The 12012-nt window shown below is 54.1% G+C and overlaps 1 protein-coding gene across 1 annotated transcript; it reads left to right on the forward strand.

Annotated features, from left to right (window-relative positions):
* The first annotated feature begins 2065 nt into the window (after positions 1-2065).
* RAB17 (RAB17, member RAS oncogene family) lies at positions 2066-8314 on the forward strand. Its single transcript, XM_010407870.4, has 6 exons — positions 2066-2147; positions 5477-5636; positions 6586-6737; positions 6987-7112; positions 7321-7414; positions 7799-8314. Exons 2-6 carry the CDS (start codon positions 5480-5482, stop codon positions 7909-7911), a joined length of 642 nt encoding a protein of 213 aa, XP_010406172.1. The 5' UTR covers positions 2066-2147; positions 5477-5479; the 3' UTR covers positions 7912-8314.
* The last annotated feature ends 3698 nt before the right edge of the window (positions 8315-12012 follow it).

The raw sequence follows: 12012 nt of genomic DNA on the forward strand, positions 1-12012 counted from the left end.
AGGCAAGCAGACAGAGATACACGGGAAAAACTTCTGGCTCCCTGGCACTGCAAAGGTGCTTATCAGAGACGTTCTCATTCCAGTTGTTTGGAGAACAAAGAACAAGAGAAGCTTGGCTGTCCAGACACACTTCTGGCAGGAGACCTCGGTCCATCTCTCATGGACTGGTTGTCTGTTTGGCCGCCCAGTTCAGAAATGAGACTGGGCAGCTGCAACCTCGCGGTCGTAAATGGTAGATGAGCTGTGCCCTCTAGTGGGGGGAGCTGCAGAAGAGCCTTCCAGGGGAGGCTGTCCCAGCCCACACAAGGGACACGCTCCCTGGGCTCTCCAGGCCTCCAGGGTATTTACACCAGCCAGGCCAAGGCACTTTGTTTGGGCACCTCACCCCCACCATCTTCTTTCAGAAAAGCCCTTCACAAAGGCCTCTGAGATGTGACACCTGCTCGGGCAGAGGAGGCTGGTATGAAAATAACAGAGCAGCACATCCTGGGAATGCAGCTTCTCTTAGCAGTGACAAAGCCAGCCCTTCATAAGGCTTCAAAGCCTCCCAGGCTTTTTTTCTACTAAAAATTTGGTGCTTAGTTTAGGTGCGTGATGCTACCAGAGCCTGTAGGTCCAAACCAGTGGGTAAAGTCATTGCTGTGGGCAAGGATTCCTGCTGCAGCAACCCCAGCCCAAGGTATCCATGCTCCCAGCCCTTCCAAAATCCTGAAACACCTTCCTACCCCCTTGCTATGCCAGTGCAACTGTGCACAGGGTCACAGAGACTCAAACTGAAGGACTGACTAATCCAAAGTCCTAGAAAAAAAAAAATAAGGCTTTAGATCAGCTCCTTTGGGAAACAAGTTGTAGGAGAAAGGGGTGGGACTACATTAAACTGCTTCTGGGCTGGAAAAATTACATATATTCATAGGATTGTTAGGAACTGTGTTCAAAGGATCCCGAAATCCAGCTCTAGCCTCTGCAGAGCTGATGGGAAGGACCTGGGAAGGTAAACTATGCATGGCTTTTCGTCACTGAAATGGGAAGTAATTGAACTGCAGTGCTTAGGCCTTGGAAGTCACAAGACACATTTTTCATTTCAAAACTAGGATGATATTGTTTTTAAGCTTTCTTGTAGGACTTCTGCTTTTCACCCTGTTCTCTATAACCATTAAGATTAGATTTTGCTAAGTCTGTTTCACTTCCAGATATCTTACTTGAAGGAAAGACACTGACTATGACAAGAAGAGTGACAGAAACACAGAATTATCTTCGTTCAGATGTTTAATTATCAGATCATCCCATTCTCATTCCAGACCCGTTATCCCAATGCAATATAACATGCTGTGATTTCTCTCTCAAGATATTAAAGCTTTAACAAGAGCAGCCTTCCTCAAAACACTGAAGCCCCAGCTGCCTGGGGTAACCAGATATTACCTTAATTAACAGGCAGTAAAATGCTCCGGTTTTGCTCACTTTGTACCTGCCAAGCTCAGGAGCAGCTGTCTTGCAGCTGAAGCATTTTGCCAGACAAGCGGGCACGTCTTCTGCCACAGAAGAAATCCCCTTTGCAATCCCAAGCCCGGGATATCTGAGCCTGTACCTGGCACAAGACCAAAGCCAGGCCTAATGTTCGTCAGCAGAAACCGCCATGTTATAAAAATCCGGAGAAGGACAGATCCCGGATATGCCATGGCCCCGGCCACACCCAGCCCTCCCTGGTCCTCAAACCTTGACGGGTCCGAGGTGCTTTCACCCCCGTTTCCTTGGTAGCTGGGCTGCTCTTGGATCCCAAGACATGGGGAAAGCCCCACCTACCCATTCATCCGTCTGTCTGTCCGCCCATCCATCCACCCACCGCCAAACCCCAGCGTGGGAGGTGGGGAGGGAAGGACGGAGGGAGGGATGGAGGGGTGCTGGGGGCATGGCCACTGTGACAACAGCCTCGCGCCGTCCTGTCTGGCTGCCAGACCTTAGACCTGGTGTCAGGTCTAAGGTTCACTGATCTCGGGCTGCCTCTCACCTTTGACACCGCTCCCGCAGCCGGCGCTTTCGCTTTTAGCTGCTCCCGACACGGAGAGGCTCGAACACACGGATGGGGCCGTCATCCTGTCACCCCTGACACACGGACCGGAACCCTGGGAGGACAGCAAGGCTTCGGGAAGGTAAAGGCATCCTCTGCTCAGGAATTCCTCACCAGGCAGGCCCCCAGCCCCGACCCGCTCTCTCCAAGGTGCCTTTCCCAGGCAAGCTCCGGAAAGACTCATCCTCACGGGAGCAGCCTCACGTCCAAGGCACGAAGGGTGCACGAAGGGTGCACGAAGGGTGGCACGGTCCTCAGTGAATCCCTGCCCAAGAGAAGAGGTTTTAGGAAGCCCTCTGCCCTGCCCCCATCCTCCCAGAGCTGTTGTGAAGGTCTCAGCAGAGCTCCCGGTCTCTCCCACAGCCCAGGGCGGTCCCGTTTATTGCTGCCTTACTTCCCTGCGTGGTTAATGATCCTTATTCCCTTCCCCTCCGCTTTGAGGGGAGCTGTTTGTTCTGAGAAATCATCACAGTGTAAATCTAATATTTACACATTAAGTCCTTGCAGTTGGGATTTTTGCGTCCCGTGGTAACCCTGGCTTAAGTGAACTTTCCGAGTGGCCGTGCTCCTACTTAAGCCGGAGCTTAAGCAGGTAGGAGGAGGCTCCCAAAAACAGAGGAGAGCTTTGAGCTGAATGATAGAAGTTAACTGGGGAGGTAGGTGCATGACAACTACCTCGTGTGTGTGGGGGGGAAATTAAGTATTTAAATCTGAAGGGACCTAAGTATCACGTCCAAAACCTGCAGACTTACACAGTTAGGTGTTGAAGTCCTGTAATTTTTCTGAGGTGGTTATTAATTGTTGTTCTGGATCACTGTTGCACCTCTGTGGAGACTCAGCAAATGCTTTAATGGTTTTAGGACCTAGAAAAGCTTAGACACCAGTTAGACATCATTACACTTAAACAACATTAATTTCCCAGGCAGCTAAACAGAGTTTTAAATAAGACTTGTCATTGACTCCATCCCCAAAGGTATGCATGACTTTTCTTTTTTTACTGCTTTCCTTTGGAAATAAAAGGCTTATCCCCAACGATAAACACACCAAGATCCCTCCAGCCCAGGTTAAAGATGCTGAACACAGTTTCCTGGGTGCAGCAATGTTTAATCCTCTGTTAGGAAGTGAGAAACGATTGGTGGTGTGGCTGTTTGGGAACTCACCTTCAATGTAAGTGTAGAATCAAGCAAGCCTGTCCCTAATATCTGCTGTTAGACACAACTGCCACAAAATATAAGCTGTATCTGGAGACTAAATCTACCAGCAGGATTTTTACAGCTGACTGAAGATAAATTGGTTTATTTTCTCTGACTATACTGGATATGAACAGGTTGAGCTTTCCCTGCCCCTCAGTGTGGCCTCTTGGCACAAGGAGAGGACCTGCATCACCTCAGCTGTTCCCCAGGCTGCTCTCCAAATTGATCACAGGAGATATCTGGATGCTTTTCCCATAGCCCCTTATCTAGCAAGGGGCAGGGTTTTACTTTGTACTCTCCTTTTCCAATAAAAAAAAGAGGGCAACCCCACCACCATTTCCCCCTAAATCCTGTTTTCCATTGAATGGGAACAAAGCCACTTGTTTTGCTTCCTTGCCATCCTCCTCAGGTGGGAAGGGAGACTCACCCTCTGCCTCTTAACATGGGGAAAAAATAGTTTCAAGTGAGCTTTGGCAAAGCTCATTGCAGTAAATCTCAGGTGAGTTTTGTTCCAGCATCAACCCAACTTTCTAAGGTTGAACAGAGAGCAGCAGAGGGAAATGATGAGAATCTGTGTTTAATATAGACAATCCTGGGTGGTTTTCAAGTAGCTTCTTGCTTCCTTAGAGAGTTTTATGGCTTATCACTGACAATAACTGCCCAGAATGGATGGCAGCCTTATTTCCAGCCTACAAAGAGGCAAATGTATGCAATCAATACTGTAAGGAGCACATTTCTGCTGTGCCGCAGGGCTTATCTTTTTCCTGCTTGAAAAATATGTCTAACTAGGTGTTCTGCACAAACTGTGATCCTGCTCTTCATCACAGGGCTGCATGAGCTGGGGGAGGTGATGTTACCTGTGTTTTTTAAGGGGATTAGAGCCCATCTCACCCAGCAGAAAAACTACTTGGATGTAAAGACACAGGCCTGGGTTCAGCCAAGGAACACTCTTAATGGCAGCCTTAATGAAGAGTTAAAGGTCTGGAGCCTGCCAGATTGCAGAGGGAGGACAGGCAAAATAAGGGAGACACGTGGGATGAGCAGCTCACAGGAACAAGGGGCTTTTGTCAGGGCAGGGAGCTGCAGAGAGCAGGGAGCTCCATTGCTGGTGCTGCTGTAGGTGTCTTTGTAAAGGTACTTCTTGCTCGCCAGCCAAGTTCCACAGCCAGATTCCTGAGGTCCTGAGGTAGAAATTGCGCCAAATCTTCCTTATAAATCTTGCAGATCCCTGCTGTCTGCCTGACCAGGGCTTTCTCCCACATGGAGAGAAGCCCCCCATTCCAGCAGTGCTCACCCTGGCATCCTGCTCGGTCCAACACCCCATGAACTTTCCTCTCTCCTTTATAACTGCTCACATGAGCAGAGTGTTTTCGGAGGAGGAGCTCTGCAAGGAGGAACCAGGGCAAAGCAAGGCAGAGTGTTATTTGCTGCCCTGCACTGGCAGTCCCCACCAGCAGCGGGGCAGTGGCACTTCCTTGACCTCAGGGCTGGGAGGAGGGGATGCACGGGCCACCCAGGAGGGCTCCCGCCAACCAGCCTCTGCCCAGGGCACAGCCAAGGCTCTGCAGCAGCTCTCTTCGGGTCAGGTTTGAGGCAATCACTGTCACTGGGTCTGTGTTTCCCTGCCATCCCTGGGCACGGAGTGGCCCCAGCCACACCCTAGGGTGACATGGGGGTGGCACTCCAGGGGCTTGGTTTGCCTGGGGGTCTTTACCCTGGGTGCAGGAGCATTTGCCATCTGATTTGTGTGCTGCTGCTCCTCAGGGCTGCTCAGGCCAGGGCTTCTCACTCCTGAAGCTCTCCTGATAAAACTTCTAACCAGGATAAATGTGAGACATCAGCCTGAGCTCTTCACCGGAACTCTGGGGAAGGAGGTGTGCTGGAGAGCAAAGCACAGCCAGAAGGAGTTTCCCTCTGCCAGGAAATTCCTCCAGCTTGTCCCCTTAAAGGAGATGCACCAGTCTCCTTGCCTTCATCCAAGGAGGCTTCTGGCATCCAGTTTCTTCCTAAACATCTCCACCTTCTGGTCATAACTGACAGTGGCGGATGCTTTGACGCATTAAATTTGCAATTAATGATATTAAGGATTTTTTTCCAGCCTGTTTCGAAGTTAAGCCCCACCTGCCCTGCTGCTGCTGTGCTGGAGCTGCTGCAGGCGGCTCAGCTGATCCTGGGGCCACTTGCGGATGTGCCTTGAACAGAGTTGGTTTCCTTGCAGGACATGGCACTGACGGTGACACCGGGCACGTCCCCGGAGGGGCCTCGTCCCTCCTACATGTACAAGGTGGTCCTGCTGGGCAGCATGTCCGTGGGGAAGTCCAGCCTGGCCTACAGATACGTGAAAAACGACTTCAGGGAGCTGCTGCCAACCGTGGGATGTGAGTGAGCGGCTCCAACAGCTCGAAGGCGCTGGGCCAGAGGCCAGGCCTGATGCACTTCCCTGCAGCAGGGTGGGATGCAGGAGAACTGCTTGGTCTATCTTGCAGTAGCACAGACCCACTCTGGAACATGATGCAGATTTGCCCAAAAGCCAGAACCTCGCTCTTCACATCTCTGCCGCCCCTTTCCTCAGCACCAGGCCACAAGAAAAGCCGCATCACACAAGTCTGGCTTAGTGCTGCTTTTTAGAAGCAGGCGAGCAGCAGAATGAGTGAACCCTGGGATTCAAACTGTGCAGCTCACCTCTTTGCATGCTGTGCTGCCCTCCCAGCTATTCAGGCACCCCAGGAGGGTCTTTTAGAACAGTTTGCATTAAAGATCACCTAGTTTCAATCCCCCCTGCCTAAGTCCTATAGCCCCTAGACATTATATAAGTTAATTTCACGTGACGCACCTGGGTTTTGCCTTAAGAAGGCACAGCAGGCACGGAGGCTCTGATCCCACCTGTACTGAAGAGCCAGCTGGTGGAGCAGAGCAAAGTGGAACTTCTCCTCTTGTCCCTCTGCCTTGTCCCTGGCTGGTCCACAAGCAGCCATCTGCTCCTCAGGAGCAGGGATGGAGGCTCTCCTCCAGTGGGAGCCCTTTCCGTGGATATTCCCATTCAGAGCTCTGGCCCACCAGCCGGGTGGAGCTGTCTCTCTATCTGGGGGCTCTTCTGCAAGGCTCAGAGTTATCCAACATCAAACCTGGTGTCATCCACCCGAATCTGCTGCCAGGAAGGGCCACGTCAGCCCAGTGCCAGTGATCACAAGAAGTACCCCCTCCCCCCCGGATTCTGTGCATTAGAACATCATCACTGACCCTTGGGATGGGTTTGGCCTCAGGTCAGGGGACCTGAGCTCCCTGCTCTTGCTCCAAGTGAACACACACCCTGCATCTTGCCTGCAGGCTCCTTCTTCACACAGACACTCAACCTGGACGAGGCCACTGTCAAGTTTGAGATCTGGGACACGGCAGGCCAGGAGAAGTACCAGAGTGTCTGTCACCTGTACTACCGGGATGCCCATGCTGCCCTCCTCGTTTATGACATTGCTAAGAAGGTAAGGCCCCTGGCAGGACCATGCCACCACCCAGGGCTGATTTCTGCTGCCATGCACCCCATCCAAGGGTGATTTGTCCCTAAATGTGTTTGAGGGCTGGTGATTTGTTTCCCTGAGAAGGGCAATCAGAACCTCCCCACCACATCTCTTTCACCCTCTTTGGTTTAGTGCCACCCAACCAGCTTGGTCTGAAACAAAGGGATTAAATCAAAACCAGATCACTGGGTGGTTTTGTCTCCATCTCTCCAGCAAACATTCAGCAGAGCAAAGGTGTGGCTGGAGGAGCTGGAAAAGAAATTCCTTCCCGATGAAATTGTGATTGCTTTGGTGGGCAACAAGACAGACCTTGCTGCTGAGCGAGAGGTCACCACCGAGGTGAGTGCCTGGGGTTCCCTCATCACTCCTCACAGAAAGCATTGGGATACATCCAAGGAAAATTTCCAAGGAAAGCCAAGAGTTTAAGAGGTTTTCAGACACCTCCAAAGTCCCCATACAATTACTGAGCCACCATCAAACACCACCATGAAACAGAACGAGCAGCCCCAGAGGGGGCAGGGGAATAACTCTGCTTGTCTCCACTTAGGAGGGGGAAGAGTTTGCACGAACAAAAGGCCTCCTGTTCATGGAGACATCTGCAAAATCCAACCATCAAGTGAATGATATCTTCATGTGCGTAGGTGAGTTTTGGGATGGCTCTGGGTGAGACCAGAGGCAGGTGAACCACGGTCCCAAGCCCCTGAAAAGCTCACCCCCTTCATTGCTCCTACTTGTCACTGAGATGTTCCTCCCAGCCAGTCCAGCCTGCACCACCAGCCTGCGCCACCCCTTAAGGCAGAAGGATGGACAGATCCATCCCAGGATATTCCAGTGTCAGAGATGGCTTTCAGGCCTTCTCCCAGAGCCACGATTTTATTTTGCATTGTTATCCAATCGAGGCACAGTGGTGTACCCAGCTCAGCTGCTCTGGGAACTGTGGGATGGTCCCCTGGGGTGGGACACGGGGTGCATCCCAGCCTCTGGCAGGAGAAAAGAGCCCTTACTTGCCTTGTGTTTCCTCCTAGTCCAAGAGCTCCTGAGGAGGGAAAAAGAGAAGGCATCCAAGCCATCCCCACATGGCAGGTCGACCGTCGACCTGAGGGCGAGCGGGGCGAGGACGAGGTGCTGCCGGAGCTGAGGATGGGACACTCCACACTCAGCAGGGCTGGGCTCGGCCTCCACGAGGCGCAGCGACAAAGCACGGGAGGACTCAGAACTGCAGGGACAGCTCAGCCTGACCACCCTCCCTCTCAAAGCCAGTTCAGAGCCCATCCTGGTGCATGGGGCCTCTTCAACCCTTTAGCACCATCTTCAGCCAGGAGATGAAGCACAGGGGTTTCTTCTCCCCAGCTCCCGGTTTCCAGAGAAGAGCACGAGCTGCCAGTAACACTGCCACCAACCCTGACTGGTGACATTCCCCCCACCCCCAGATGTCACCTCCTCCATCTCCCTTTCCATCTGAGAAGGGAGGGTTTGATTTCCCAAGGCAGAGATCCTGGTGGTTTTACATCCAGGCTGCAAATAAAGAGAATATTGCCCTAGAGGTTTGTTGGGTTTTTTCCCTGTCCTGCATGTCCACCTCGGGAACCACAGGGAGCCTGGAGGTGGCAGGGACCAGAGCCAGTGCTCTCCTCACCCCATCCACCCCATTACAGGGGTCACAGCCCATCCTTGGGAGCAGTCACCAAGCCAGAATGGGGCCAAGGCCAACATGTGGCATCACAGTGCCCTGTGTCTTGCTGGGCCTCCCCTTTACACATAATGAGTCCATTGTGGGAACTCACCATGGATGGCAGAGGACAAAATCCCACCTGTGCTCTCTCCAAAGGCAGCACCACTCTCCCTGTCTGCAGGGCAGTAACCTCTGAGTTTTTGGGGCATGGCAGCGTGGTGGATAGAGCATCATGTGCTCCCCAAGAGTTTCTGATCCCAGCTCCATGAAATGGGGTGGCTGTTTCTGGCCCCAGCTCATGGAAACGAAGGTGTTGGAGGCACCCCTGGGAGCTGACACGCTGTGGGACCCCAGGGGATAGACCTGGGAAAAGGGTCCTCTGGGCTTATTTTTGGGGTGTTTTTTGGGGTGTGAGGGGATAAACATGAGAGGGAAGTGCTTCATGCTGCACACACTGCCAGAGCAGGCAGAAAACCATGGCGACCATGCAAATTTGGGGGTGACACGCCCATGCCGCGTTTTGGAACAGAGAGGCTGGGACACGGGTGAGAGGAGAAGGGTTTTTATTGTCAGCTCCAGTTCAGGGGCTCAGCTCCTGCCGGGGCGGGTGGGGGTGCGGGTGGGGGGCTGCGCAGCCTCGCTGCTGCCCGGCCCCGCCGGGGTGGGTGCCCCTGGCCAGGGCTTGTCGCCTCCCAAAGCGCCCCACCGGCCGGATCCCGCGGCCCGTGTACCACGAGGGGTCGATGTCCGGGTCTGCGAGGGAAAAGCCGAGGATCCGTCAGGGGCTTGGAGGATACGGAAGGGGATGGGGCATTGCACCCATGAGTGGGGGGGTGGCGAACACCAGGGGAGCAGGGAAGGGGGATGAGGAGGATCAAAGCTGTTGCAAAGGCTGTTTCAAAGCAGACCTGTGCTCCTGCACAGCGGCAGCACCTCTTCACCCCCCAAATGCAGAGTCTGGGGGTGCAGAGGGGGCTGGAGGCAGGGGGTTGGCTGGGGAGAGTCCCTTACTCATGTTCTCCTTACTCCTGATTTCCATGGAGCGCTCAAGAATCCGGCCGTGGGTGGCAGGCAGGGTCAGGCAGACGAGCAGCAGCCACAGGAGGCAGGTGACCCCTAGCTTCATCCCCAGCACTTTCTGGCCGCTCTGAAGTCCCCTGAGCCCCGCTGCAGACTCCGATGTGGCTGCAGGAGAGAAGGGATTTGGCTGTTGATGTGTGTCCCCACCACAGCATCCCTGGGCCAGCAGCAAAGGGCTTGGGGACAGCTGCGTCAGAACCCGGGGCTGATGCCTCTGGGGAAAATGTCACCTCCAAACATGAGCTGCACAGAGCTCGTGTTCACTAACATAAGTTTTGATCCTAGCCTAGTGCCTTAGGTCAGGCCTGATCTTCTCTGGGACCCCCAGTACACCTGTGGTACCCCACAGCCTGGGAATGGGGTCCATCACCAAAATGCAGGGCTGGCTGCACCAAGCAGAGGTTGCAGAGCTGCAGATAGGTTTTGCTGCTGGATGCTGGATGGATGGATGAATGGGTGGATGGATGGATGGATGGATGGATGATGACCACCTCTGTACCCTTGGAATCCACCCCTGGATGCGGCTGCTGAAATGATAACCTGGGAACCCCCCGTGCCACACTTCACAGCACTGAGGTAGTGAAGCAAGCAGGACTGTGCAGGGCGGGCTGAGTGATGGGCTGGATTTTTGCAGCCTCCTGAAACGAGGGAATGGGGCAAGGGACCAAAGAGAGAGAGCTGGGCGAGGCAGGACACGGCGGGGGTGCTCCATTTCCAGGGACTTTTGCAAAGGAAAAGTTTGCAACATGCTGAGCAGGAGACAGACCAGGCTCCCGGGAGCTCAGGTTTGCTGTGGCCACCAACTTTTGGCACCCCCCCAGCCGGCTGGACAGACGCGAGGACGGACACACGGAGGCAAAGCAGCGCTCGGGAGTTACCCAGCAACAAGAGCATCACGCGAGGGAGGGAGAGAAAAGCGTCGCTCCCGGCCGCGGGGCTGCACTTACCGAGGCGAGACGAGCAGAGGTGCCCGGCTGCCGTCCTGCTGAGCCAGGTGGCGGCTGTCTGAGCCGGAGTCCCCTCCGCTCGCTGCTTTTATGGCCGGTTTCGTGCTGATGTCAGAGGCGAGCATCGGCGAGGACCGAGCCGGGGCATCTCCCCTCCCCGCTGCCCCCTCTCATCAAATCAGCACAGGGATTCTCATGACTCAGAAGGGACCAGCATTTTATCTTACGCTGGCTGCGGGAGATAGTTTGGGAATATGTTAATCCCTGTCCTGGATGCAGGGTTATTTCGGACAAGGGGAAGTTTTCTGCTCCGTCACCCACCCGGCGCCCGCTGCCGGGGTCGGTGTGTGCTGCTGCCCCGAACGCTGGAGAGGACAGTGCAACTCCACCGCAGGATTTACACTGGTACCACCTCCCTTTTCCCTTCAATCCCCACAAAAAAAAACCCAAAAAAACAAAAAAAAAACCAAAACAAAACAAAACCTGCTTTAGGGAAAGCAGAACGTTCAGAGATGAGAGGAAGGCAAGGTGCTGGCGCACACGGGCTGGCAGGCCTGTGGTCCGGGCATGAGGGCTTCAAATCCCCACCCCCCGGTCCGCCCCTCCCATTTCAAATGGATTTTTAAGATTTCTGATGTTTATTCTGCTGGATGTGACACTGGAGGAGCCAGTTTGGGACTCCAGCACGAGGGTCAGGTGATGTCCAAACAGAGACAAAACTGGGACTAGAGACATCCCAAAACAGGGACACCTCTGTGGTGGCAGGTTTGTGAAGACACCGTGACTAACAGGGTGTGGGCAGGGGGAAGGTCTCTGTCTGCCACCCCCATGTGGGGCTGGCTTTGCCCTGGGGCAGAGCTCGATCTCCTGCAGTGCCCAGCTCCAGTGCCTGAGCACAGCCAGTGCTGGGGAGAGGTGGCAGGAACAGGATGTGACACAGGGGGATTGCCACAGACAGGGAAAGGGCTGAAGAGAGGAGAACCTGCCCCACCTTGGGATTCAGCTGTGGAAATCCCCACCCCGGGCTCAGCAGGCCTCTCTCTACCCCAGGGTTGCTGCTAATATTTGATATAGTTTCAAAGCAATGCCTTGATGCTGTGGGCTTGTGTTTCTTGTGGCTTCAGCTGCCAGACCGGATTCAGGGTTTCCATGCAAGCTGGAGCAGTGCATTTATTTCAGGATCCGCCACTCCACCACCCTGTGCATCCCCTTTGCCCACCCGGCTTCCCCACTGGGCACCACTGACCCACAGTCCTCACACCTGTGGCTCTGCGGCCAGTTTCTGACCTGTCATGTGGCCCTCCTGATCTGCACCTTCTGCCCCCATTTGGCTTCAGTGTTGCTGATTCAGCTCCTGTCTGCTCCACCTGGCCAGTTTTAAAGCAAGAAGTGCACAGGTTGGTTAAAGAAATGGATGCACATGGAGCTGCTGGAGCAAGTCCAGAGGAGGCCATGAGGATGCTCTGAGGGCTGGAGTCCCTCTGCTCTGGAGCCAAGCTGGGAAAGCTGGGGGTGTTCACCTGGAGAAGAGAAAGCTCTG

The sequence above is a fragment of the Corvus cornix genome, chromosome 7, assembly GCF_000738735.6.
Source record: "Corvus cornix cornix isolate S_Up_H32 chromosome 7, ASM73873v5, whole genome shotgun sequence".
In the NCBI taxonomy this organism is placed as follows: domain Eukaryota; kingdom Metazoa; phylum Chordata; class Aves; order Passeriformes; family Corvidae; genus Corvus; species Corvus cornix.